The sequence below is a fragment of the Cnephaeus nilssonii genome (genome assembly GCF_951640355.1).
Source record: "Cnephaeus nilssonii genome assembly, chromosome: 12".
Lineage (NCBI taxonomy): Eukaryota > Metazoa > Chordata > Mammalia > Chiroptera > Vespertilionidae > Cnephaeus > Cnephaeus nilssonii.
The window spans coordinates 67,600,746-67,624,509 of NC_137083.1; the positions used below are offsets into that span (position 1 = coordinate 67,600,746).

A 23,764-nucleotide genomic window follows, 5' to 3' on the forward strand; every position below is an offset into this window, starting at 1 on the left:
CATAAAATAATAGAACATTTTAATAAAAATTAATATTTTTTCTTGAATATGAACTTACCAGACACTGAATAACTGCACAAATTAATAAGCGTAACACAAATAAACCTATTTTTCTTGTTCTCCGAAAGCAAAATATTTCCTGTTGCGCACACCAAAGAAGTCAGTACGAGATTAATGACATGGTAATCGGCTGCTAAAATGTTTGTGCTAGTATTAGTGGAGAGAAATGGTGCGCCTGCGTGTATGGCGTGTAAGGGAAATGAATGCAACACGATTATAGTAATCAGTCATTAGCAAACTTTGTAGTTCGTTATTAATAATTATGTACAACAGGATATTGTAAAAATTAAGTTACAAAATTTTTATTAAAACGTTTCTTACATACCGTTATATTGGCTGGGCTGCAAAAATATTCGTTGTGGGCCGCCTGGGGAGAGTTTGACATGCTCGCCTACAGGTCTGACAAAGAGGAGAGGAAGGTAGTATCTTCTGCTGGTGGCTTCGCTGTGCTCATCTTTGAGGAGCGGGCAGGCTTCGAGACTTCGTTTGTTACCATTTACGGAGTATTTACAGCATGTACGGCAGTGTCTGGTCTGGAAGAGGAAACTGAGGTCAAGAGAAGGAACCCACAACTAGTTATTAGTTTCGGCTCCCAGGTGTGTATTTTCCTACCATATTCTATTGCATTTCATAACATTTATTGGTCTATAAGACCTTGGCAGAGAATAGCTTTTTTTGTTGTTGTTGAATGTTGTGGCTGGGAGTGGGGTTGGGAGGGGAATATGAGTCCCTATCTGGTGTGTCTATTTTGTTTTCTCTGCTGCATAGGTCTTTATGATGTTCGCTTAAACTTGGTCACTGACTCATTCATTTTTTTTCCTTAAAACATTTGAGTTCTCCTATGCAGCAGTAACAAAAGATGAATAAAACACCGTTTATTCCCTCGGAGCATTTACAGTTGAGCAGAGACAGACAAATAAGCGGAGAGACATTTTGGATGAGTCTCCAATTCAGAACGAACTTTGCATTCCATGTCAGTGAAACAAAATCTGTGGGCTAGACACCAGAGAATCTTGGGTCTCATATCCTGGGATAACTATGCCTAGTTCATGGGCTTGAGAATTTATGAGTATTCTTAGACCAGGTCAGTTAATATTAATAGAGTCCACCCACCCAAGTCTACTTTTTTTTTTGTTTTTAAATTTCTGGCCGACTATAAGGAGTTTAATGTGGAAGCGTTAAAGGATGTACCTGTGCAACAGGAAGTACAGGTATGGAGGGAGGATGGTGTTACTGCATGCCCAAGCCTAGTTCTAGCAAGCCTTGGGGTTGGGAGGTATTTGAGTTAGTTCTAGGCCATCATCAGGTGTTCTGTTAATTTGTAACTTTTTTGGACCTCTCCAGGATTATTAAGGTCAGAATACCACATACTGTGTAATGTGGGCCAAGGCGCATGGTCACGGAGCTGCCTTCCCTTAGCTACAGTACCAGGGCTTCCTGGGAAACCATGGTTTTTAAAAGACACTTGTGGTTTTTGAGTGACGTGGAAGGGTAGGTATAAAACATTTTCATTTCTCATCCATTTCCTTATTTTGTTCAACTCAAGGCTACTCCATTCGTTAGTCTCTCAATATTTAATCAAGATTGGTACAACAAATAATTGGCATTGAGAAATCTCTCTGTGTGATTTAGTTTGAGTTTGAGTTATTGAATTATAGTCTAGAGGCATTATTTTAAAAATCTAAAACGTAAGGACAAAGAGCACATCTCTGACTACTGGGGCTAGAGATGGGAGATTTGGACTTCATTTGTTAATTAGGAATTTGTAATCCTTTATACATGTCCCACTGGAAACAACAGACATTAGGAGGCCCTTTTTGTACTTAAGTTCTTGTATTTAGATCACAAATTGTTCTGGTTTAGGTGGGTGGTTGGTGAGCTTAAAAAGTTTCTTGGTTAGGTTGATGCTATGAAAAGGACTGAAGAGACTTCAAGGATTTTTTAATATTAGATGAAAGAATAAAAAGCTCTATGTAGACCTCAGCTCTATTAAACTACCTACCACTCTTACTCATGAAAATCAGCACAAATCAAGTACAATGTTATATGGCATAAGTACTACCTAAACAGTAGCAGATAGATATAACTTAACCAGTTAACTGCCACGATGTATTGAATTTAATTAAAAAAGGTCTGCTGCTTGCGTCTATAGATGCTCATGGCGTACAATGGTTAATCCAGTGACATTTAAAAGTTATGCCTACCAGAACAGTAGACAGTTTTTATTGTGATTCACCCATAGATACTTGGAAAATGATTTTTATAAACCACAGAAAATTCCTGATTTTTATGGGGCTCACTACCTTCAGGGTCATTCTGACTCTAATATTCAGTTAGAATCAGTAATTGATAATTTACCAGTTAGAATCAGTAATTGATACTTCACCATCAGATTTTTAAAATTTTTTAGAAATTCATTTGAGAGAGAGAGAGAGAGAGAGAGAGAGAGAGAGAGAGAGAGATATGGAGGGAGAGAGAGATGATAAACATCAATGAGCTGCGTCCCACATGTGCCCCGACCAGGAATCGAACCCGCCACCTTTTAGTGTACAGGACGATGCTCCAACCAACTGAGCCACACCAGCCAAGGCTCACCATCAGATTTTAATGGGGGCCATTTAATTAAATGAAATTGTCCCACCCTGGGATCCCATGAAAATGAGCAGAAATAGGATTTCTGCTTCTTTAGAAGTACTTAACTTCATGCTATGCACACCTTAGGGACCCACCAGATTTTTTTGAATTAAAGAAAAAAATCAAAACACCTATAATCAATGGGAAAAATCTAACTCCATCAAGAAAATTTTGGACTTTTATTAAATTTTTATTTAAATATACAAATGATCAGGTACTACTATATTAATATATGTAATTGTACAAAGACCAATCTGCTCATCATTTGAAAGGACCTTCCCAAATACTTATCAGTTCCTCTGCCTGTGAACGTGGCTTTTCCTCAGGTAGAATCTTTTATAAATACCAGTACACCTCACAAAATTTTCTTTGTTTCCTTCATGTGATTTGGGGTGATGATATACTTAATCACCATAGTTTATATCATGGTCACTGAAAGAGAATTGTGGGATATGTATGGAGTGCCACGCTCTATCTATCTATCTATTTCTATTTTTTTTCAAAGGTGGAGTTTTATTGAAGAACTAGTACGGACTCCCATGTGGGGAGGGGGAAAGAGTTCCACAGAACGGACTCCCACATGGGGAGTGAGAAGGGTCCCCTCTGTTTCTATTTTTAATCACCATTTTCCTTTTCATTTCTCTCGAAAAGGATAGAAAATACCAAGAACATTTAAGCATGTTCTCCTTTGTACACTGAAAATGTACCAAGAACATTTAAGCATGTTCTCCTTCTTCCATTTAAGCATGTTCTCCTTTGTACACTGATTCTCATGTGTACATTGCAAAGATCGATAATTTGTGAGTTGAAAGAAATTCTTAAGTCTTCCCCATTGAGAGATGGAAAGAGGTACTGCGATATCACATACGATATCCTATTGCTAGAGCCCACCCGCTGATTGTCCCCTGTCTCTGTGCATGTCTGAGCACTTAGTTCAGTAGAGTACTCCCACGACTTTCAGAGTTATTTCAAATCCCCGATCAATTCTAGGGAAGTAAAATGTGTACCTTAGTGCTCTTCTTGTTTTACAAACACATAGGATAGAATCTTTTAAATTTCATTTTTATGCTGTTGAAACATTAGCCCTTCCTGTGTTGAAGGGAAGACTTTAGCAATTGTCAGGGGAAGGGTCTTGTTCCCCTCCCCTGACTGGGTGACACTTCTCTCCCTCCTCTACCTCCCCCCCCCACCCCAGTCCTCTTCTCTTGCTCCTCCTTATTCTCCCCAGATCTTTCTTTTTCTTCTCCTCTTGCTCTTCCACATCCTCTTTGCTCATGCTACAGGCCGTTTTCAGCACCTGTCACCGTGAAGTGACCTGGCCAGCGCCCGTGGTAAGCCGGGGGCCTTCCTGCTTTGTCTCACTGGAGGCATTGCCAGAAATATACATGTTGTTTATTTCCTGATCTCCTCGGAAAAACACACAAATTCCAGGACAGGGACACCCAGAACAGCCAACCTGGGCATTTCCAGGAAATACCAGACACCTGCCGTGCCTCACCTAAAAGCAATGGAGAAATCTTCACTGTCAGATAGTTCAGGATAACCTTACAGTGAAATGAATGGTGGGCCCGGAAAGTTCTAGGCTGAGACCAAGTTTCCGGTTCAAGCAGTTAGTAATGCAGTGATACCGGCATTCATGTTTTCCTAAGCTCCCCAGAGAACTGGACTTGATCTTGGCAGGGACGCAGGAAGGGTTTTTGGTGGCACGTGGGAAAGGGGTGGATAGAGGCAGCCCATGCTTGGGGCAGAATTGATCATTCTCTAAAACTGTTAAAGCCGATGCCATATGGACCTGGTCGATTTCTGAAACAAGCTGGCAGCAGGAACAACCTGTGTCAGATCTACATGGTGTGGATCTGCAGGCTTCAGCAAAGAAGAGAAAAGCCCGAGTGTTAAATAGTAACAGGAATCCTGCTTCTGCTTCAAAGCGTCGGTTCTACTTAGACTCCGAGTCCGTTTCTTCACCTGTAAAATGGGGTAACAATAGTGTCTACTTAGTAAGACTGTTTGCAAGGAGAAAATAAAATAATATCTGTAAGGTGCCCAGCCTGGTGCTTGGCATATTATGTGGAGTCAGTGATATCCATTGTTAACATTTGTTTGAAAACAAAGTTACGGGGCTTGTGATTTGAGACGGGCCTACAAAGAGGGAAAGTGAAAGCAGCTTCCCAAATAAACTGCAGAGGCTCCCTCGCTGCTGCTTTCTCTTCCTGTTCCCGTGGAAAGCCTGCCTTTGCCAGTGTCTGTGTGCCTATTACATACGTGTGTCTGTGTCTCTCCTACCACATCGCGCTCCTCCACCCCAGACGGAGGAGGGAGGGGGAAGAGGGATGGTCCCCAAGGAGGAGTGGCTGTGGTTATGAATCAGGTTGAGGGGAGAGAGAGGCTCTATTATCTGAAAGTGTTCCCTCATGTTAACACCAAGAATTGCTGCAAAGAACAGAGGATGTGGCGTCCCTCCACCACCGATGGAATATGAAGTACAGCTCCTGCTGGGACGATGGGGCCATTTCTGGGCTTACCTGTGTGTTCGAAAGAATCGCGTGTCTTGGGAGTGGGTTTTATCGGAGAACATAGGGATTTACGTTTCATGGGCTGCTGCCGTTTTTCCCTCTGTCTTGGGGGAGAATAACTGCTATGTGCTTTGGCTTGGGTTTGGCCTCAATGTTGTCTCTTTTAAAAACAAAAGTATGTTAAATCACCCACAATTTAGAGAGGGTACACAGCAGTCTTGTCCTGAGATGCCGATCGTCGATGTGGGCCCTAACCATCTGCGTGCTCACTTGCTGCGTGCAGCCCTTTCTGTCCATGCCCTCTCCTTCCCAAAGCCTTCTTAGAGGGGCTCCTTGCTGGTCCCTCTGCTCTGTGGTCTGTGGTGCTGTGAGTTGCCTTCTCGGGTGGCAAGTATTTGTATGCCCCCAGGTTTGGATAAACATTCCCCATCTGTGTGGTGGGTCTGATTTAGTTGCAGTCTGATGTAACAGTAATGTATTCTGAACCAATTTGGCTAAATGCTAGTAGTAATTGGTAGAACATTTCTGGGAGGTGTGAAATCATGTACTCCATATATATATATATATGTGTGTGTGTGTGTGTGTGTGTGTGTGTGTGTGTGTATTTTTATTGATTTCAGAAAGGAAGGGAGAGGCAGAGAGATAGAAACATCAGTGATGAGAATCATTGATCGGCTGCCTCCTGCCTGCCCCCTACTGGAGAATCAAGTCCGCATGTGCCCTGGACCAGAATCGAACCTGGGACCTTTCAGTCCGCAGGCCGATGCTCTATCCACTGAGCCAAACCCGCTAGGCCCATAGTCCCTATATTTTGATGCCAACCTTAAACATAAGAACCTAAACATTAACATCCAAATGATCCAGCAAATTATCATCTGAAATGACATTTGACTACCAAATGTATTTGGCCATATGAAGAGGGATAGAATACTGTTTGATATTTATGCTCTAAAACTTAGTGAGCCTCTTGCAAACATTTCAGGATTGAATCAGTGAGTGGAATTTTGCCGTCTGGAATAACAGCTAGAAAGCTGGTTGAGACAGGCCCAGGTTTAATGTGAGAGGAGGGTCGTTCTGGAAAGGAAACCCCGGGAGAGGGAACAGCATGTTTAGAGCAACAAAAGGCCAGTGAGGCCGAGGCTGGGCATCCCAGCTGGAGGCGGGGGTTGCATTCAGGGCTCTGCTCCTTAAAACTCTTAACACGTGCGGTGGACGAACAGGTGTGTTTGTTTTGTTTTCTTAAATTTCCAACCCGCCCGGGACCAAGACTTTCATAAAATTCAGTAACAGCGAATTACTAGAAAAGTGATCATGTGATACAAAGGTCTTTAAGTGCTAACTTTCTATTTCTGTGCGTATCTCATCGCCGACCAGTGAAAGGGAAAAGCAGTTCACGGAGGAACAGGCGGCCCAGCGCTGAGCAGCACTTGTAGAAAATGGTCAGAGATGAAACTCGAAACACGTTGGAGCTAAGAATCTTGTACATGATTAAAGAATTCCAAACTTCATGCTCTCAAAATTGACATCCATTATCTTCCTATATTTGCACTGCAGGTTAACTTGCTTAAAACATTTGTGCTGAATAGTTGTTTGATAAAAACATACACTTAAAAATCGACTTCAGCTTCCCAGATATGGGTTAGTGTCCCATAAGTTGCTCTGCACTTTTTTTTTTTTTTAATCCTCACCCAAGGATATGTTTTTATTGATTTTGAGAAACAGAGAGAGCAAGAGAGAGAGCTAGATGTGAGAGAGAAGCATCAGTTGGTTGCCTTCTGTACGCACCCGGATGTGGGATGGAACCTGCAACCTAGGTATGTGCCCTGATGGGGGATCAAACCCTAATCCTTCTGGTGCACGGACGACCTTCCAACCAACTGAGCCACCTGGCCAGGGCGCTCTACTTTTTTTAGTTTTGGAAAGAAATAACGTCGTTTGTGGCAATTTGCGCTTGTCTGGGTAAAGGAACGCTACCGTCCAGGTTTCCCCTCCTGTTGGCTCTATCCTGTATCTGCTACCATCTGAGCTGGTTGGCCTTTACAGCAGATTTCTTAGGAGACCAGAACTGACCTGTGAGCCCGCCTGCCTCTTGTCCCGCGCTCTCATGATGTCTTTGCAGTCACCAGGCTTCAAGATGCTGCGCACGTGTGGCACCCGGCTGGGCCGGCTGGGGCTCAGCCTCCGCCGGGGCCTTCACCACAAGCCTGTGATGGCCCTGCGGCGGGAGGATGTGAACGCCTGGGAGCGGAGGGCGCCGCTGGCTCCCCGGCACATCAAAGGCATCACCAACCTGGGATACAAGGTCTTAATCCAGCCCTCCAATCGGCGAGCCATTCACGATGAGGTAAGTATTGCCAATGTTTTAAATCTGTGAGAGTAAAAGGACCCTGTCAGTGGAAATGAGGGAGCACCCGAGTGAAAAGAAAATGTGGCTCGTGTCACTTGAACAACCACATGGCAATATTTCTTTACTTTGGTTATCATGAGATGGCTAGTTAGCATCCTTACCTGAGTCCAGAATTCAACCAATAAATATTCTTTTCATCCCATTTCATGCTTTCTCCAGCTGAGGGGTAAAGGGATTACTTTAATTTTTAAAAACATTTTTGACCTTTCTATTTTTTTTCAAGGTTTTAAAAATGTTTTAATTGAATTTATTGGGGTGAAATTGATTTATAAAATTATATAGGTCTCAGGTGTACAGTTCTGCATTTCATCATCTGTATGTTGTATTGTCTGTTCACCGACCAAAGGCAAGTCTCCTTTTGTCACCATTTACTCTCTTCTGCCTCCCCCACCAACGCCCCCCTTTTCCTTCTGGTAATTACCATACTGTTGTCTGTGTCTATGAATTTTGGTTTTGTTTAATCCCTTCACCTTTTCACCCAGCCTGCCAATCCACTCCTTTCTGACAGCTGTCAGTCTGTTCTCTGCATCTATGAGTCTGTTTCCATTTTGTTTGTCAGTTTATTTTGTTCATTAGATTCCACATGTAAGTGAAATCATGTGGTACTTGTCTTTCTCTGACTGGCTTACTCACTTAGCATAATATTCTCCAGCTCCATCCATGCTGTCCCAAAAGGTAAGATTTCCTTCTTTTTTACAGCCTAGTAGTGTTCCATGGTGTAAATGTACCACAGCTTTTTTATCCACTCATCTACTGATGGGCACTTGGGCTGCTTCCAAATCTTGGTAATTGTAAACAACACTGCAGTGAACATAGGGGTGCATATATTCGTTTGAATCAGGTTTCTTCAGATATATTCCCATTTGTGTGTGTGTGTGTCTGATGTGATACAATGGGAAAAAACATGTATCACTTATGGAATATTTATATAAAATATTCAATATAAAAAGTTCCATTTATATTGAAAATGGAACTCCCATTTGACAGTGATTCAACTTGAATCACTGTCAAATGGGAGTTCCATTTTCAATTTTTTGAGGAAACTTTATACTGTTCTCCACAGTGGCTGTACCAGTCTGCATTCCCACCAACAGTGCAGGACGGTTCCCTTTTCTCCACATCCTCACTAGCGCTTGTTTGTTGATTTATTGGTGATAGCCATTCTGAGAGGTGAGAGGTGATACCTCATTGTAGTTTTAATTTGCATCTCTCTGATGATTAGTGACATTGAGCATTTTTTCATATGTCTATTGCCATCTGTATAGCTATATATCCTCTTTGGAGAAGTGTATTCAGATCCTTTGCCAATTTTTTACTGGATTGTTTTTGTTGTTGTTTTTTGGTGTTGAGTTATATAAGTTTTTTATAATTTTTAGATGTTAACCCCTTATCAGATGTCTCATTGGCGAATATGTTCTCCCATTCAGTGGGTTGTCTTTTCATTTTGTTAATGGTTTCCTTTGCTGCACAAAAACTTTTTTTAGTTTGATGTAATCTCTTTTGTTCATTTTTTTCTTTTGATGTAATCTCTTTTGTTTATTTTTTCTTTTCCCTTGCCCGATGAGATATATCAGAAAAAATGTTGCTATGAGAAATGTCCAAGATTTTACTGCCTATATTTTCTTCTAGGATTTTGGTTGTGAGTCTTACATTGAAGTTTTTGATCCATTTTGAGTTTATTCTTGTGTATGGTATAAGAAGGTGGTTTAGTTTCAATATTTTTGCACATATCTGTGCAATTTTCCAGCATTATCCCATTGTATGTTTTTGCCTCCTTTGTCTGTTCCATTGGTCTATATGTCTGTTTTTATGCCAATACAATGCTGTTTTGTTTACAATGGCCTTGTAGTATAGTTTGATATCAGGTAGCGTGACTCTTTACTCCTCTTTCTCAAGATTGCTGTAGCTATTTGGGGTCCTTTGTGGTTCCATATAAATTTTTGGAATATTTGTTCTAGCTCTCTGAAATATGCCATTGGTGATATCTTGATAAGAATTGCATTGAATTTGTAGATTGCATTGGGTAGTATGGACATTTTAATGATGTTAGTTCTTCCAATCCATAAACAAAGTATATGCTTCCACTTATTTGTATCTTCTTCAGTGTCTTATAACTTTCTGAATACAGGTCTTTTACCTCCTTGATTAAATTTATTCCAAGGTAGAGGGATTGCTTTTGGAAGGAGATGATATCCTTCTATCACTCTGTCCTTCATGATGGACCCTTGTTCTGGCACTGGGGGACAAGGCCAATAAGATACTACTATCTTTTGACTCTAAGACTTGCCTATAGGAAATGCTTCATTGAGTAGTAGACTTTGTTCATGAGAATTTGCCTTGCCAGCCATAGTGTGATGCTCTTTACATTCATCATTCTCTTCACAATAATCTTGTGATACAGGTTTGACTCTTATTTTCATTTTAAAGATAGGCATATGCTTTTTTCCCCTGAAATATTTGAAAGTGTGTGGCACACATGATGACACTTTACTACTAAATGCTCGGTATGCATTTCAGTATCATTTTCCTGCAAAGTCATTGTATCATTTTCACACCTAAGAAATTAATTATTCCATAGTATTATCTCCCATAGTTCATTTCAAATCCCCCATTGTCCCAAACGTCTTTTATTTCAACTGAGGCTTAAAGTTTCTTTCATTTATTGCTACGTCTCTTTAGTTCTTTTAATCTAAAACAGCACATCCTTCGCCCTTTTGATTTTTGTTGGTTTCAATGATGTTGACTCTTTTTGAAGAGTCCAGGCCAGGTGACTTGTAGAATGTTCCGTTTTTGAGTGTAACTCGTTTGTTTTTTGCCTCATTATAATTCAAGTTATAGATAAATATTCCATAAGTGATACATGTTTTTTCCCCCATTGTATCACATCAGACACACACAAAAAATCAGTCATCACACGATGAGAAAATGCATAATCACTTTGCTATCAGATTTCTCCATTGCAAAAATACCTTTCTCCCTTTGTACTTACTGAGCCATTCTTGGGATGCTGTTTTGAGACCTGTGAATTTCCTGTTTCTCAACAGCCTTTCAAATTACCAATGGATGCTAATGATGTTAGCATCCATTGGTAATTTTTGCCTGAATCAATTTTTACATGGAGGCTTATATATAAAAAAAAAAGATGGCTTTCTGATTTTATCACTCTTCTATTTCCTGATATTCTTCTGTAGAAAAGAGATTGACCTTAGTTTCTCTCTTGCTCTTTTGAGTATCATTATTGGTATATGATGTCCTAATGATCCCCAATTTGAGATAGCAAGAATCCCCTCAATGGTGCTCCTATGTCATTTGTACATGAATCCTTTTATTTCTGAACTTTCTGGTTGCCTTAAACAGCAAATGGTCCTAGCCTCACCTTGTGTTTTTTCTGCCCCACAGCTGGGATCAGCCATTACCTCAAGGCAGTGGTCGGCAAACTCATTAGTTAACAGAGCCGCAGTTTGCCGACCACTGCCTCAAGGAATCCTGATTTTTTTAGTTTATAGAAACAGATCTGGTATCTGGTGTTAGGTGTGCTTATGTTACTGAGATATTGTTGCTCTAAGCCCTTTCAGTGACAGAGCAAAGAAATACACAGACACACACACACACACACACACACACACACACACACACACACACAGAAATTATATATATAATTAATTGTATGTAGTAACTGTCTATATTAATTGTATATAATTAAATCATGAGCTAATAATGATATTTCAAAATAAATTTAACATTGCAGGTATTTCTCACCTTTAAAATTTTATATTTGCATTTATTTCTCTAGCAGTGAAAATTTTAATTTCTTATAATGTGAGTGCACATTTTTGCTCTACCCCAAAATATACATAAAATACTTTTTGAATCACAATGCAAATATTACAGTTAACAATAAGCCTGCTAATGCTAAGAGATGAAACTTTATAGTTTTCATCACAATAAAAAAATTTGTGTAACTATGCCTGTGGACAGATGTTAACTAGACTTAGTATGGTGATCATTTCACAATATATACAAATATTGAGTCATTATGTTGTACACTTGAAACTAATGTAATGTTGTATGCCAATCAGATCTCAAAAAATATTAAATGGACTTTAATATTTCTTTGACTTTTTTCTTCACAATAGATCTCACAAGGAATATTTGGAATACTATGTTTAAAAGTTACTTGAGTTATTTTTTCTGTATGGTTACATTGTCAATGTGATATCCAGTTGGATTAATTTTTTTTATTCTATTACATTTTATGTTTGCTTTTCTATCCTTTGATTTAATTCTATTTTTCAAATAACTTAAACACTTATGAGTTTCAAAGATTAAAACTATGTAAAAAAGTGGTGTTCTCACCCACCCTATAGGCTGCTATTTTCATTAGTTTCTGACCTATCATTCCTATGTTTCTTTTTGCAAAAATAAGCGTGTGAGTGTGTGTGTGTACATGTTCTTATTTCCCCTTCACTCTTATACAGAAGGTTGTGTACTATTTATACCCTCTTGCACCTTGCTTTGTTTAGTCATCAACATATCCTGGAAATCCTCCAGGTTAGTTCATGGTGGTACAGGAATTACTCCGTTGTGCTTACTCCGTGATTTGTTGTGATTTCTTTAACCAGTCTGCTATCACTGGGCAAATAGACTATTTTCAAAGAAACTAGGTATGGACCATAGTTCATTCTTGTACTGTCTCTTCTATCCATTTTTACTTTCTTTTGAAGTAGATTGCTAAGTGGATTTATCTTCATTTTATTCAGTTGCCACCTTTGATGCTCTTTTAATTCTGCTTCGACCATGCTACACCTTATTTAAAATTCTGAAATGACTGTCTGTTGCCTCCATGTACCAGCTGTCCAGTCTCAGTTATGTGTTCAAATCTCAGGTTTCCCATTGATAAAATGGGGATGATAATTGTACCTACCTCATGGAGTTTTATGAGAATTAAATAGAGTGATCCGTGTAAAGAACTTGGCAAAGCACATAGTAACTTATTAATAAATGTTGATGATTATTTTATACAATAAAGGGCATCTTTACCATGATAATAGTTAGTCTACTTTTCCAAATTGATTTACCCTTTATGCCCTAAACATCTTTACTTTCCTGCCTCCATATTTATATCTATTCCTTTAAAGCCTCTTACTGATATTGCCACCTCTTCAAATCCTACCCAACCTTTTAGATTAGTTTAAAATTTTCTACTTCCTTTATCACCTTACCTGGGAATTATCTCAGTATTGATTAAACTAATAATCACTTAGATTCTGCAGATCACAATGTTATTTTGAATTCAGCCTCATTTACTGTGCTCCTTTTATTAAAAAAATACATTTTTATTGATTTCAAAGAGGGAGAGGGAGAAAGATATAAACATCAATGATTGGAGAAAATCATTGATCGGCTGCTTCCTGCAGGTCCCCTACTGGGATCGAGCCTGCAACCCAGGCATGTGCCCTGACTGGGACTTGAACCGTAATCTCCTGTTTCATAGGTTGACCTCAACCACTGAGCCACGCCAGCCGGGCCTGACTTCTTTCTTACTGTATTTTGTGGACTCCTTTACAGGAGGGATTTACCTGGCTTTCTTTGTGTCTTATCATCTCATCTCCATCACAGTCTGCTGTATAGAATAGGACAGTAATAAATAGTAATTAAACATAGAAAATTAAATGTTGCAGATATGTCTTCCTTTAAAAAAATGAACCTGAGTAATAAACTAGTCCTTAGCATTTAATATTTCAGAGAATTGTTGGTGTAAAATATATATTTCACAATGATATTTAAATCACTTGTGCTAGTGGTTATGATCAAACTATTAACTGTTCTTAAAATAGGAGTATGTGCTGAATTTTCTAAATTTTTTGCTATAAAAGTCAAACATGTTAGATTGATCTTTAACCAGCAAGTAAAAATATTAGTAGTTATTCTATTACTTGCTCTTATTCATAGAGATTGTATTCCTTCAAAAGGTTGTTCCTTTAATCGCTATACTTAGTTATGAAAGAATGTGAATATAACAACTCAGAGGAATAACTTTTAATCAAAATTGCATTCCCAGGAATATGTCAAAGCTGGCGGCATTCTTCAGGAGGATATTTCTGAAGCTTGTCTTATTTTGGGAGTTAAAAGACCCCCAGAGGAAAAATTAATGTCCAAGAAGACGTATGCATTCTTCTCCCACACAATAAAGGCCCAGGAGGCCAATATGGGCCTATTGGATGAGATTCTAAAACAGGTAATTGGTAAACAACACTCAGAAATGTCATAGAAATTACTTTGAATTACCAAGCAGAGTTTGAATTTTTTTCTAGCATCTAGGAAATACATCTTGTTATTCACCTCAGTAGGAAAGGTGATCTATGAGCTGGTGCTCGATTAGCTCTGCTGTTCTTGAGGATTTGGTTATAAGAGAAAACAAACAAATTTTATTCCTTTTGTATTCTGAAATGGAAGGAATGAGAGAAGCGTTCTCCCAAAATGATCCCCAGTTTATAAGGCCACTTGGTCAGATATTAGCAAGTAGAATTTTTGAGCCGAAAAGAACCTCAGGAATCATATAATCCATCCTCCTAATTTTTCAGATGGAGCCCAGCAAGGTGAAGTGACTTGTCTGAGGTTGCACAGCTCCGTAGTACCAGACCTGGAGTGTAGACTATTTTACCTTCATTAACATTAAAAGGGGAGAAAAGCATTTTTAAGATATAAATACTATTTGAATGACTAGCAGCTATTTAAAATACAGAGTATTCATTCCACAAATATTTGCTGAGTGCCTATCGTGTGTCTGACATGGAGCTTCCATTCTAGTGGGAGAAGACAGATAAATAAATGACCTCTCATAGGTCACTTGGTGATATGTGTAATGGAGATAAAAGAATCTAGAAGGAGAAAAGGAGTGTTGGGCCCGGGGGAAAGGGACAATGCTAGTTTAAATAGGATTATCAGGGAGAGCCTCATTGAGCAAAAATTTGAAGAAGATGAAGGATCAAACTATCCATCTGGGTGTCTTCCAAGCAGAGAGAATAGTAACACAAAGCCTGCTGGTCTTTTTGAGTGGAGGGTGAGAGTAAATCATGATGTTCTAAGAAGCTTATTCTTTCTGCTTTGTGGAAATGGGAGAGAGCAAAGCTGATAAGAAGATTGTAAGTCTAGACCAGTCTAGACACTAGGCTACAATGGAGTTTGTGATGCATGGACAAATACTGGATGTACTTTAGAGGTCTGATTCCAAAGGATTCCCTGATGAAATGAATGTGGAATATGAGGGAAAGAGAAGAGACAGTGATGACTCCAAGATTTTAAAGGAGCTTCCATAAATTGAGATGATGCTACTGTAAGAGGAGCAGGCTTGGATGGAGGATCGGGAGTTGAGTTTAATTTGTCCATTAGATATTTAAGAGGAGATGCTGTGTGGGCCGTTGGATGTGGATTTGTAGCTCAGGAGGGCAGCTCCTTCTGACACACATTTTGTGCTTGTCAGAGACTAGATGGTATGTAAAGCCACGAGAGTGGATGAGCACAGGGAATGAGTGTAGCTAGAGAAGCCTGAGGTCTGTTATAATAGAGAGACAACTAGAAATTTTACACAGTCCTGGGGTAAGGATGTTAGAGCATTAGAAACTAGACTAGAACCTGAGACTAGGCAGAGGACAGGAGAGTTTGCAAACAGTAAAAGCAGTGGAAGTATTTTATATAGGTGATAGAACACATTCTTTTAAAAAAATTTTTTTAAATTGATTTCAGAAAGGAAAGGAAAGGGAAAGAGAGATAGAAACATCAGTGATGAGAGAAAATTACTTCGGCTGCCCCCTGCAAGCCCCCCACTGGGGATCGAACCCACAACCAGGGTATGTGCCCTGACCTGGAATCAAACCGTGACCTCCTGGCTCACAGGTCGATGCTCAACCGCGGAGCTACGCCAGCTGGGCTAAAACACATTCTTAGTAATTTGAAATATGCTAGACCCAGGCTGCAGCGAATTTGCAGTGTTTCTGAAGAACAAATTCAGAAAGGAATTAATTGAAGTAATAAGAAGAATGTTTCACCTTAAGCAAATAAACTCCTTTAAAAAGTACTTTAGAAACATTTTTGTTGTTATATGAACTTGCATTAATTACAAGAAAATGAATGAAACAGACCCAGCAGGGCTGATTTTTGGCAGCAGTTTGTAACCAATTACTTGGAATTGGATAAACAGTAAACATTCTTACATTCATGCATCTGGTAAAATCATATGATATTTGAGGAATATTAAAGGACTGTTTAAAACATTGCATAATTACAACATGTCAGTAGCTTTTAACCACGAGTTAATTAGACATTCCCAAGAGAGGGGAGATTCCCAAGGAAAGTGGAAGGCTGGTTTTAGTGGAGGCAATGAAATAAAAGGCAGGCAGACTGTGCTACTTTTTAAATGGAGCTTACTTGTGAAGGGATAGAGAGAGAAAAAAAGAGGAGAGAGAAGAAGAGAGACTGAGATAGAGCAAGGAGGGAGGGAGAGAGGGAGGGGAAGAGAGAGAAAGAGAGGGAGAGGGAGAGAGAGGGGGGGAGAAAGAAAGATATTTGAGTGTATAGACTTGAGAGAGAGTGGTGGTATTATTTTTAAGGTAGAAGGGACCTGGGTGAATGTCACTTAGAATGGCTGAGGGGAAGGAGCTGTGCAGAGAGGAATAATGCAGGACAGAGAAAAGCTCAAGAATAATGGTCTTGGAGGGCATGGAGAAAGCTGGGATCTAGCTCACAGGGCTTAGTCTCCAGAGGGGCTTGTTTTCTTTGAAACTAGAAGGAAGAATGTGAGGAGACACGGGGTTGTAGATATATTTGTAGATGCTGCTGGGCTAAAATTTAAAAGAAATAATGACTATTATTTGATTGACTACCTTCAAGGGGCATTTAGCACGCACGGGTCAAGGACAATTTTTTTCATCTCTAATCATAAACCTATCATTGGTTTATGACATGTGATTGAACCATGATATTTCTAAATGTTTCAGGGTGCCCCTTAGGGTAACTTATGTTGGCCAGTGAAGTTGTATTTCATAAGAGGGAAAAATGTGCAATACTGACTTGCTTATGTATGTGTTTTACTCCTTGATATTAAGCTTGGTGGGTCTGGTTGAGAAATCTTTTATTCTTTCATCAGGAAATCCGACTTATTGACTATGAGAAAATGGTGGATCATAGAGGAATCCGGGTCGTGGCGTTTGGACAGTGGGCCGGTGTGGCAGGTAGGTGTGTGGGCGTTGACACCACCCACGCTCTACATTTGACTGTGGAGTGACTGTGTGTGTTTTTCTTTTTTGTGGCAAAAGTCTCCATTTTCACCAATAAAAATAAATGTGAGGGTGTATCTGAGGGTGATGACTATCAGGGGGCTAGAATAACAAAGTAAACCATGAAAATATGTTTATTATAAAAATTAAAAAGAAAAAGAGGGTAGGGAGACGGAAAGCAACTGTAGATAGGCTCTGACTTTCTCAGTAGTTCTGTTGGAAGACTAGACGGAGAGGTCAGTTTGGTGATGAGAACTTGGGAGTAGAAGAAAGGGACAAAGAGGAAAAAGGTACGGGGCAGGAGCAACAAAGGAGAAATCTAGAAGGGATAGAAGCTGGAGTTTGGGTAAAAACTCTACTTGATTTTTCAGTTAGTTCTTTGAACCTTGTTTAGTCAAGAAACACCATGTGGTATAACTATCAGATTAGACTACCTGAAGGTCCGTTATTGTCAGAACACGAGACAGAAATTTGTAGGGACATAGGATGCCAACACACTACCATCCTCCCTGATAAAAGCGACAGTTACTGAGCACTTCTCCCAACAAATGCAGAATGCATATTCTTTCCACGTCACGTGGAACATTCACCCAGATGGTCCACAAAACAATTCTTAATTAATTTAAAAGATTTTAAATCATGGAGTATGTGCTTTATAATCAAACTGACTTAGAAATTATAATTGAAAGAAAACTAGAGATTTTCCAAATATTTGAAAAAGAAACGATGTATTATCGGATAACCCATTCAAGGGTCAAGTCTTCTTGACCCTTGAATGGGTTATCCGATAATACAGGACACATTAAGACACAGGACACATTAGAAAATATTTTTAATTGAATAAAAGTTTAAAAACAGCATGCCAAATTTTTTGGGATGTGGATAGAGTGGTGCTTAGAAGGCAATCTACAGCATTTAATGCTTTTATTAGAAAAGAAGAAAGTTATCAAGTTAATGATCTAAACTTCCATCTTAAGAAGTTAGAAAATGATCAAGAAATTAAACCAAAAACAAATAGAAGAAAGGACATAATAAAGGTAAGAGAGAAAAATCAATGAAACCAAAGCAGGAAAACAATAGAGAACATCAATGAAATCAAAAGCTGATTCTTTTGTTAAAAAATTAATAAAATTGATAAATCCTTAGTTAGGTTATTTAAAAAAGAGAGAAGACACTATTTACCAATATTAGGAACCCAAGAGGGGACACACTATATATCTTACAAACAATAAGAGGATAAGCGAATATTATAAATAGGCCAAGAAATTTGACAGTGGCAATAAAATAGACAAATTCTTGAAAGACACAAATTACTAAATCCAACTCAAGGAGAAATAAAAAACTTGAATATCAATCTACAAAATAAATGCCATACATAAAAACTTAAGGGAAATGAATTATATCTTGTGGAGACTTATTTATAGTATCTTTATTCATAATAGGCTAGAAACAATCCAAATGTCCATCAGCACAGGAATGGATAAATAAATTGTGGTATATCTATAAAATGGAAAACTCAGCAATAGAGAGAAGCAAACTGCCTATACACACAAAGTATGTTTGGATCTCAAAAACATTCAGCTGAGTGAAAGCTGACACACACAAAAATATATACTTCATACATTTATATGAAACTGTAGAAGGAACTAATCTATACAGACAGAAATAGATCAGTAGTTGTTTTTGGCTAAGGGTTAGGGAGAATTGACTGGGGTGATGGAAATATTCTTATCTTGATATGTTAGTGGTAATGACTAGAAATCTAGTCAGGTAGGACTAATGTGGATACATTTGTTGCTGTGTTTTATTGTGTATAAATTATCCATTTAAAAGTTGATTTCAGGAAAAAAAAGATAAAAGAACATTTTGTAGGACAGGAAAAGTATGTTCCAATAAAGAAGAAAAGAATGGATGCTGAGGACTTTGCTACAGGCATGCTGAGTTTTTATTTTTTGGAGGGGACATCCAAACTGAGAAATCAGTGGATGGTTAGGTCTTGATATAAAATATCTGTGTTAGAGATCCAGATTTGGTGTCATCTGTATACAGAGAGTACTTGGGATTTAGGACTGGATGAAATTAGCTAAGGAAAAAATGAGAGATGGAAGAGAACAGGGCCCGGGACAGAATCCTGAAGCTAGCTGATTAATCTCTAAGGCAAAGGCAGAGGACACTGATGTAAAAGGAATGGGCATGGGCTACTGAGGGAAGAGACTCCTACAAAGGGACTCCTCATTGCCAAATACCTCTGACAAGTCAGTCAAGATCTGAAGTGTCCACTGAGTTTAGTTATTTAGGTTACTGAAACTGCTAATGGGGGTCATGGGGTCAGTGGTGACTGTTTTCATTTGTTCTTTCTTTTTGGTATGGCAGGAATGGAAGAGTGTTTAAATGTTGATAGGAATAAACCCATAGACAGCGATAATGAAAAGAATAATTCAGGAGTGGAGTGGATTCCTTCGAGAGGCAGGAAGGCATGAGATCTGGAGCAAAGGTGGAGCGATTACCTGTAGAGAAGAAGAGGGACACTCATCCCATTGTAGCAGGGTTGAAAGTGGCAGGGAGGGTGGGAATGAAGCTGACTTAGTGCCTTGGATTGCAGCAAGTTGAGGGGATAGATAAGATGATGGCCTCTTCCAAAGCAGAGATGCTGTGGCCGGTGCTTCCTCAGAGCCCGGAGCAGGTTGGAGAACAGGCAGAGAGAACAAGTCCTACTTCTCCCAACTAATGGTCTTTCTATTGGTCTGATTCTACAATAGGGATGATCAACATTTTGCACGGAATGGGTTTAAGGCTCCTTGCTTTGGGACATCACACACCTTTTATGGTGAGATGTTTATTTGATTTTTTTAAAATACATATTACACTTTTAGAGTAGGAAAATGTCTCAAGTGGTAGACTAACTTGAATTGTGTGCTTGCTTTCAGCACATTGGCATGGCTCATAACTATAGGAACAGCAGTCAGGCTGTGCAAGCTGTCCGTGATGCTGGCTATGAAATATCTCTGGGTTTGATGCCCAAGTCGATAGGGCCCTTAACATTTGTGTTCACAGGGACTGGTAATGTATCAAAGGTAAATCTCACCTGTCTTGTTTCTGTAAAGCAGCCTGAAACTCTAAGAGGATGTGGGCATTTTGTGAGCATTTCGGAGCATTTCATAAATGGGCATTCTGTTTTGGGTGCTTTCCTTACCTATGTATGTACCTTTACTATAGTAAAGAGCAGTCATAGTCTAAACTTATGTTCTATGCTTTTAGTTGATTCCAAGCTGTGAGAGGTTTTGAATGCTTTTTCCCCCTTTTTAGAGAGAAAAAACTAATTTTTAATGGTGCAAAGCTCTGTTCTTAGGGTGATCTGTTTTATCTCCATCATGGAGATGTCCAGAAGTTTGGACGTTACCCTAGGCTGTAAATTTTTCAAGATGACTTGGAGTTTTGTTAATTGGATGAATTCAAGACTGGAATTAATACTTTCTTCCTTCTGGGATGGTTTTGAGGATGCATTTGTAGACCTCCCCCAAACTCCTCCCCCCCCCAAGAAACTTATAAAATAGATCTTTCTTTAATGAAAATACTTTACAAAGAGGACATCACTATTTGTATTATGCTGTGAGATAGGTATCTAATTTTTTGGTAGGAAATATAGTTCCCCCACTTGAAATAATTTCTGAAATGGAGCATAAAGTAAATAGAAATACTTTATGGTGCTCTCATTTCTAAATACTCTTGTTTCTATGCTGAATATCTTATAAATTAAATGCATGGTGTTCACACTGCTTGCTGTGAGCAAGAACCTCATCTGTACTCCTGTCGTAGTCCTGGTCGCAGGGCGGGACAAGTGGAGCTGTATAATTGTGGGGAAGATGAATTCGAATCTTTGCATGACATCGTGTTGGCTTTTTTCCTATTGAGTTTTAGATTTTTACTCATGTGTTATTTACAGGGGGCCCAAGAAATCTTCAATGAACTGCCCTGTGAATATGTAGAACCACATGAATTAAAAGAAGTTTCCCAAACAGGAGGTAAGAGGGGGAAGGTGGCTGTGTGTATTTTTTACTGTTTTTTAACAGTGTCTGTGTTACAATATTTTATCACTATCAATCTTTATCATTTGTCACCCACTTTACTAATTTCTTTCTCCTCTGCAAGACCTGAGGAAAGTGTATGGAACAGTGATAAGTCGCCATCATCACCTTGTCAGGAAAACAGATGGTGTATATGATCCTGTGGAATATGACAAATATCCTGAGCGCTACATAAGTCGTTTTAATACTGATGTGAGTAGCACACTCAGCTTTTGAGTTGGTTGCTCATGATACACTATAGCCAGGCTGTTTTCAGGAGAGAAATTATGGATACGTACATTGTTTTTTAGTTCCTCACATTGACTTGTGGTGAGTCCTTTGGATGTTATGAGTTGGCCTAAGGCACTGTTGGTTTTTGTTGAAATTTGCAGGGGCCTTTGCTGAGTGGTTTTGGTGGTTTCCGTGGCTGTGCCCTTTATTTTACTGTCTCTGTTTCTTCTTTAGGTCTGCATGTGCCCACTAGCTCTAAAACATTTCCTGTGGATTGTTATTTTCGGTGTTTATCCTGGACTAGCTTGTACTGTTGGCAAAGCACAGTGTCTATGAGGTTTGATTTCAACATAGGTTTATTCCTTCCAGGCCATGAATTGCAGTCATAACGTCAGCCAGCTGTCTTGAAATGCATGCCATTGATTCTAGCGCTCCAGGGTGAAACAGGGAGGCTATAGAAGCATAGACCCATCCCCCGTGGACAAAAAAGTCACTTTCAATTAAAATCCTTCTGATGGGAGCATACCGGACTCATAAGAACATGTTTGTATGTTCTGTAGTCATTGGTCATGCAACCATCCTCTTCAAAAGAAATCTACAAAAAATAAAACAAAAATACAGGCATATATGGTGAGAAGGAATATTGTATTTTAAATAACTTTTAATATGTTTCAACAACATAGCATTTTTAGATTCTGGCGTGAAATGTAATGGTTAGCATGTAAAGCATGTTATAGGAAGAGCATCTGACCTGTAACTTGCAAATTCTTGAGACACCTCAGAAAGAAATATGAAACTAGACTCAAACTGAAAAATTTTGCATCTAGTAAATTTCCATTCCTTCTGTCTTTCCCAATCACAGAAGTATTGGTTATTGGCTGCATCCTAAAACTTATAATGACCTAGTTACCGTGTATGCATGTATGTAGTACATTTGTCCATGGAGCCTACAGATGCTTTAATCTTTACGGCTTTCCTTTGAGGACAGGGTATGTATTATCCCCATCTGGCAGATAAAGAAAACAGCCCAGAGAAATTGAGGTAGCCTGATTTAGGTCATCTGTATAGAGTGTTAGGTCACCTGATTCTTGGTCCCTTCCTTTTTCTTAGCTATGTAATATATGATAGAGCAAATGTATTAATATATTTATGTTCATATACTTATGGGAAATTTTACACTGAATCTGGGTGGTTATTTATTGTCTCAGGCTCAAAAGAAGTCCACTGACCTAGCAAATAAAGTCAACTTGAAATAACATTAAATTATTTCTCGTGGAATTTACGGATAGCTCTCTTTCAGCACACTGTATTGAAATACACTGTTTCCTGGTTTGTTGAACCTGAAACTTGCTTTACAGATTGCACCCTACACAACTTGTCTTGTTAATGGAATCTATTGGGAACAAAAAAGCCCGCGTCTACTAACCCGCCAAGATCTTCAGAGTCTCCTGGCTCCAGGCAAGTCCCCTGTTGTTGGTGTGGAAGGCTGCCCTGCATTGTCACACAAGTAAGGACCTTACTTCAGCAATGACGGCAGTTTTTAGCAGGGCCCACTGTTAGGGTATCACACATAGGGGATTCATGTGTCACAGGACTGGACTGTTACTGAGTAGTTGCCTTATCTTAGCTGAGCTCTTGAGAACATTTGGCCGTTAAACTTCCCTCCTTCTTGAATCTCTGAAGTTCTGTGGCTCCAAATGTAGCTCAGAAGTATCCTCCTCAGTGAGGTCCTTTCCTGCTTCCCCATGGCCTCTCTCTCTAGTCTTCTCCTCTGCTTCTTTTACTGAAACTCACCGTCATTTATTTTCCAGTGTTTATGATTTTCCCTCTCCTCCTTGAACTTAGTCTTTTTAAGGAGAGGGCCCCCATTTCTCTTGGCTACAAGTACCCAGGACATTGCCTGACAAATCATATATATTGAAATAATGATTAAATGTCCAATTAATTAATCAATCAATATTTATGGAACACCAGATCTGTCTGGCACTCTGCTGAGCTAAAAGATAAAGGAGAATAAAACTGTGGTTGGTCCCCTCAGGCATGTCGCTGGCAGCAAGTAGGTGCCAAGCGAATGCTAGGAGCAATCGCTATGAGCAGAGTTGGAGAAAGTGGGAGCCTGGCCTCAGCAATACCTTAAGAGGGATGAGTGAGGAGAATGAGAATTGCAAGTGACAATATTGCTGCTTGATAAATACGGAGTCACCAAAGCACAGTTTAAGACAGTGTGTGGGCCAGTCTAGGGTCTAGCTGAGGGTTTATATAGGCAGGTGGTAATTGGAGATTGGGCAGGAATACGAGGTCAAATGCTAAAGGATTTCAAGTGTTGGACTGAGACATTTGTTCATAAGTCTAGAGATTTCCATGTAATAACATGTAAAATTATGTAGTACAAAGCAGGGTGGAGGGAGTTGGCCAAGTAGGTTAAATTCAGGCTGTGGTCAATGACATATATAGGGAAGGGATTTTCCACTTTTATTTCCCTCTCCCTTCCCCTCCCCCTCTTTTTCTTCCTTGTGAAGCCTGAAACTCATAGTGAGGAGATGTGGTGTATCCCAGAAGAACACAGGGAGCTGTAGGGAA

The 23,764-nt window shown here is 39.3% G+C and overlaps 1 protein-coding gene across 2 annotated transcripts in view; it reads left to right on the forward strand.

The window, feature by feature from the left end:
- Positions 1-23,764, forward strand: part of AASS (aminoadipate-semialdehyde synthase) — a gene marked incomplete at its 5' end in the record, with an annotated part of 70,352 nt that overhangs the window by 1,951 nt on the left and 44,637 nt on the right. The window contains 8 exons of one of the 2 annotated variants that reach the window (XM_079786441.1): positions 7,327-7,551; positions 13,676-13,852; positions 16,760-16,844; positions 19,649-19,716; positions 19,817-19,963; positions 20,833-20,911; positions 21,039-21,166; positions 22,543-22,691. In XM_079786441.1, coding sequence (XP_079642567.1) covers positions 7,342-7,551; positions 13,676-13,852; positions 16,760-16,844; positions 19,649-19,716; positions 19,817-19,963; positions 20,833-20,911; positions 21,039-21,166; positions 22,543-22,691 — 1,043 coding nt within the window. Of the gene's footprint in view, positions 1-7,311; positions 7,552-13,675; positions 13,853-16,759; positions 16,845-19,648; positions 19,717-19,816; positions 19,964-20,832; positions 20,912-21,038; positions 21,167-22,542; positions 22,692-23,764 lie in introns of those variants that run through there. The other variant, XM_079786440.1, reaches the window with a different exon arrangement.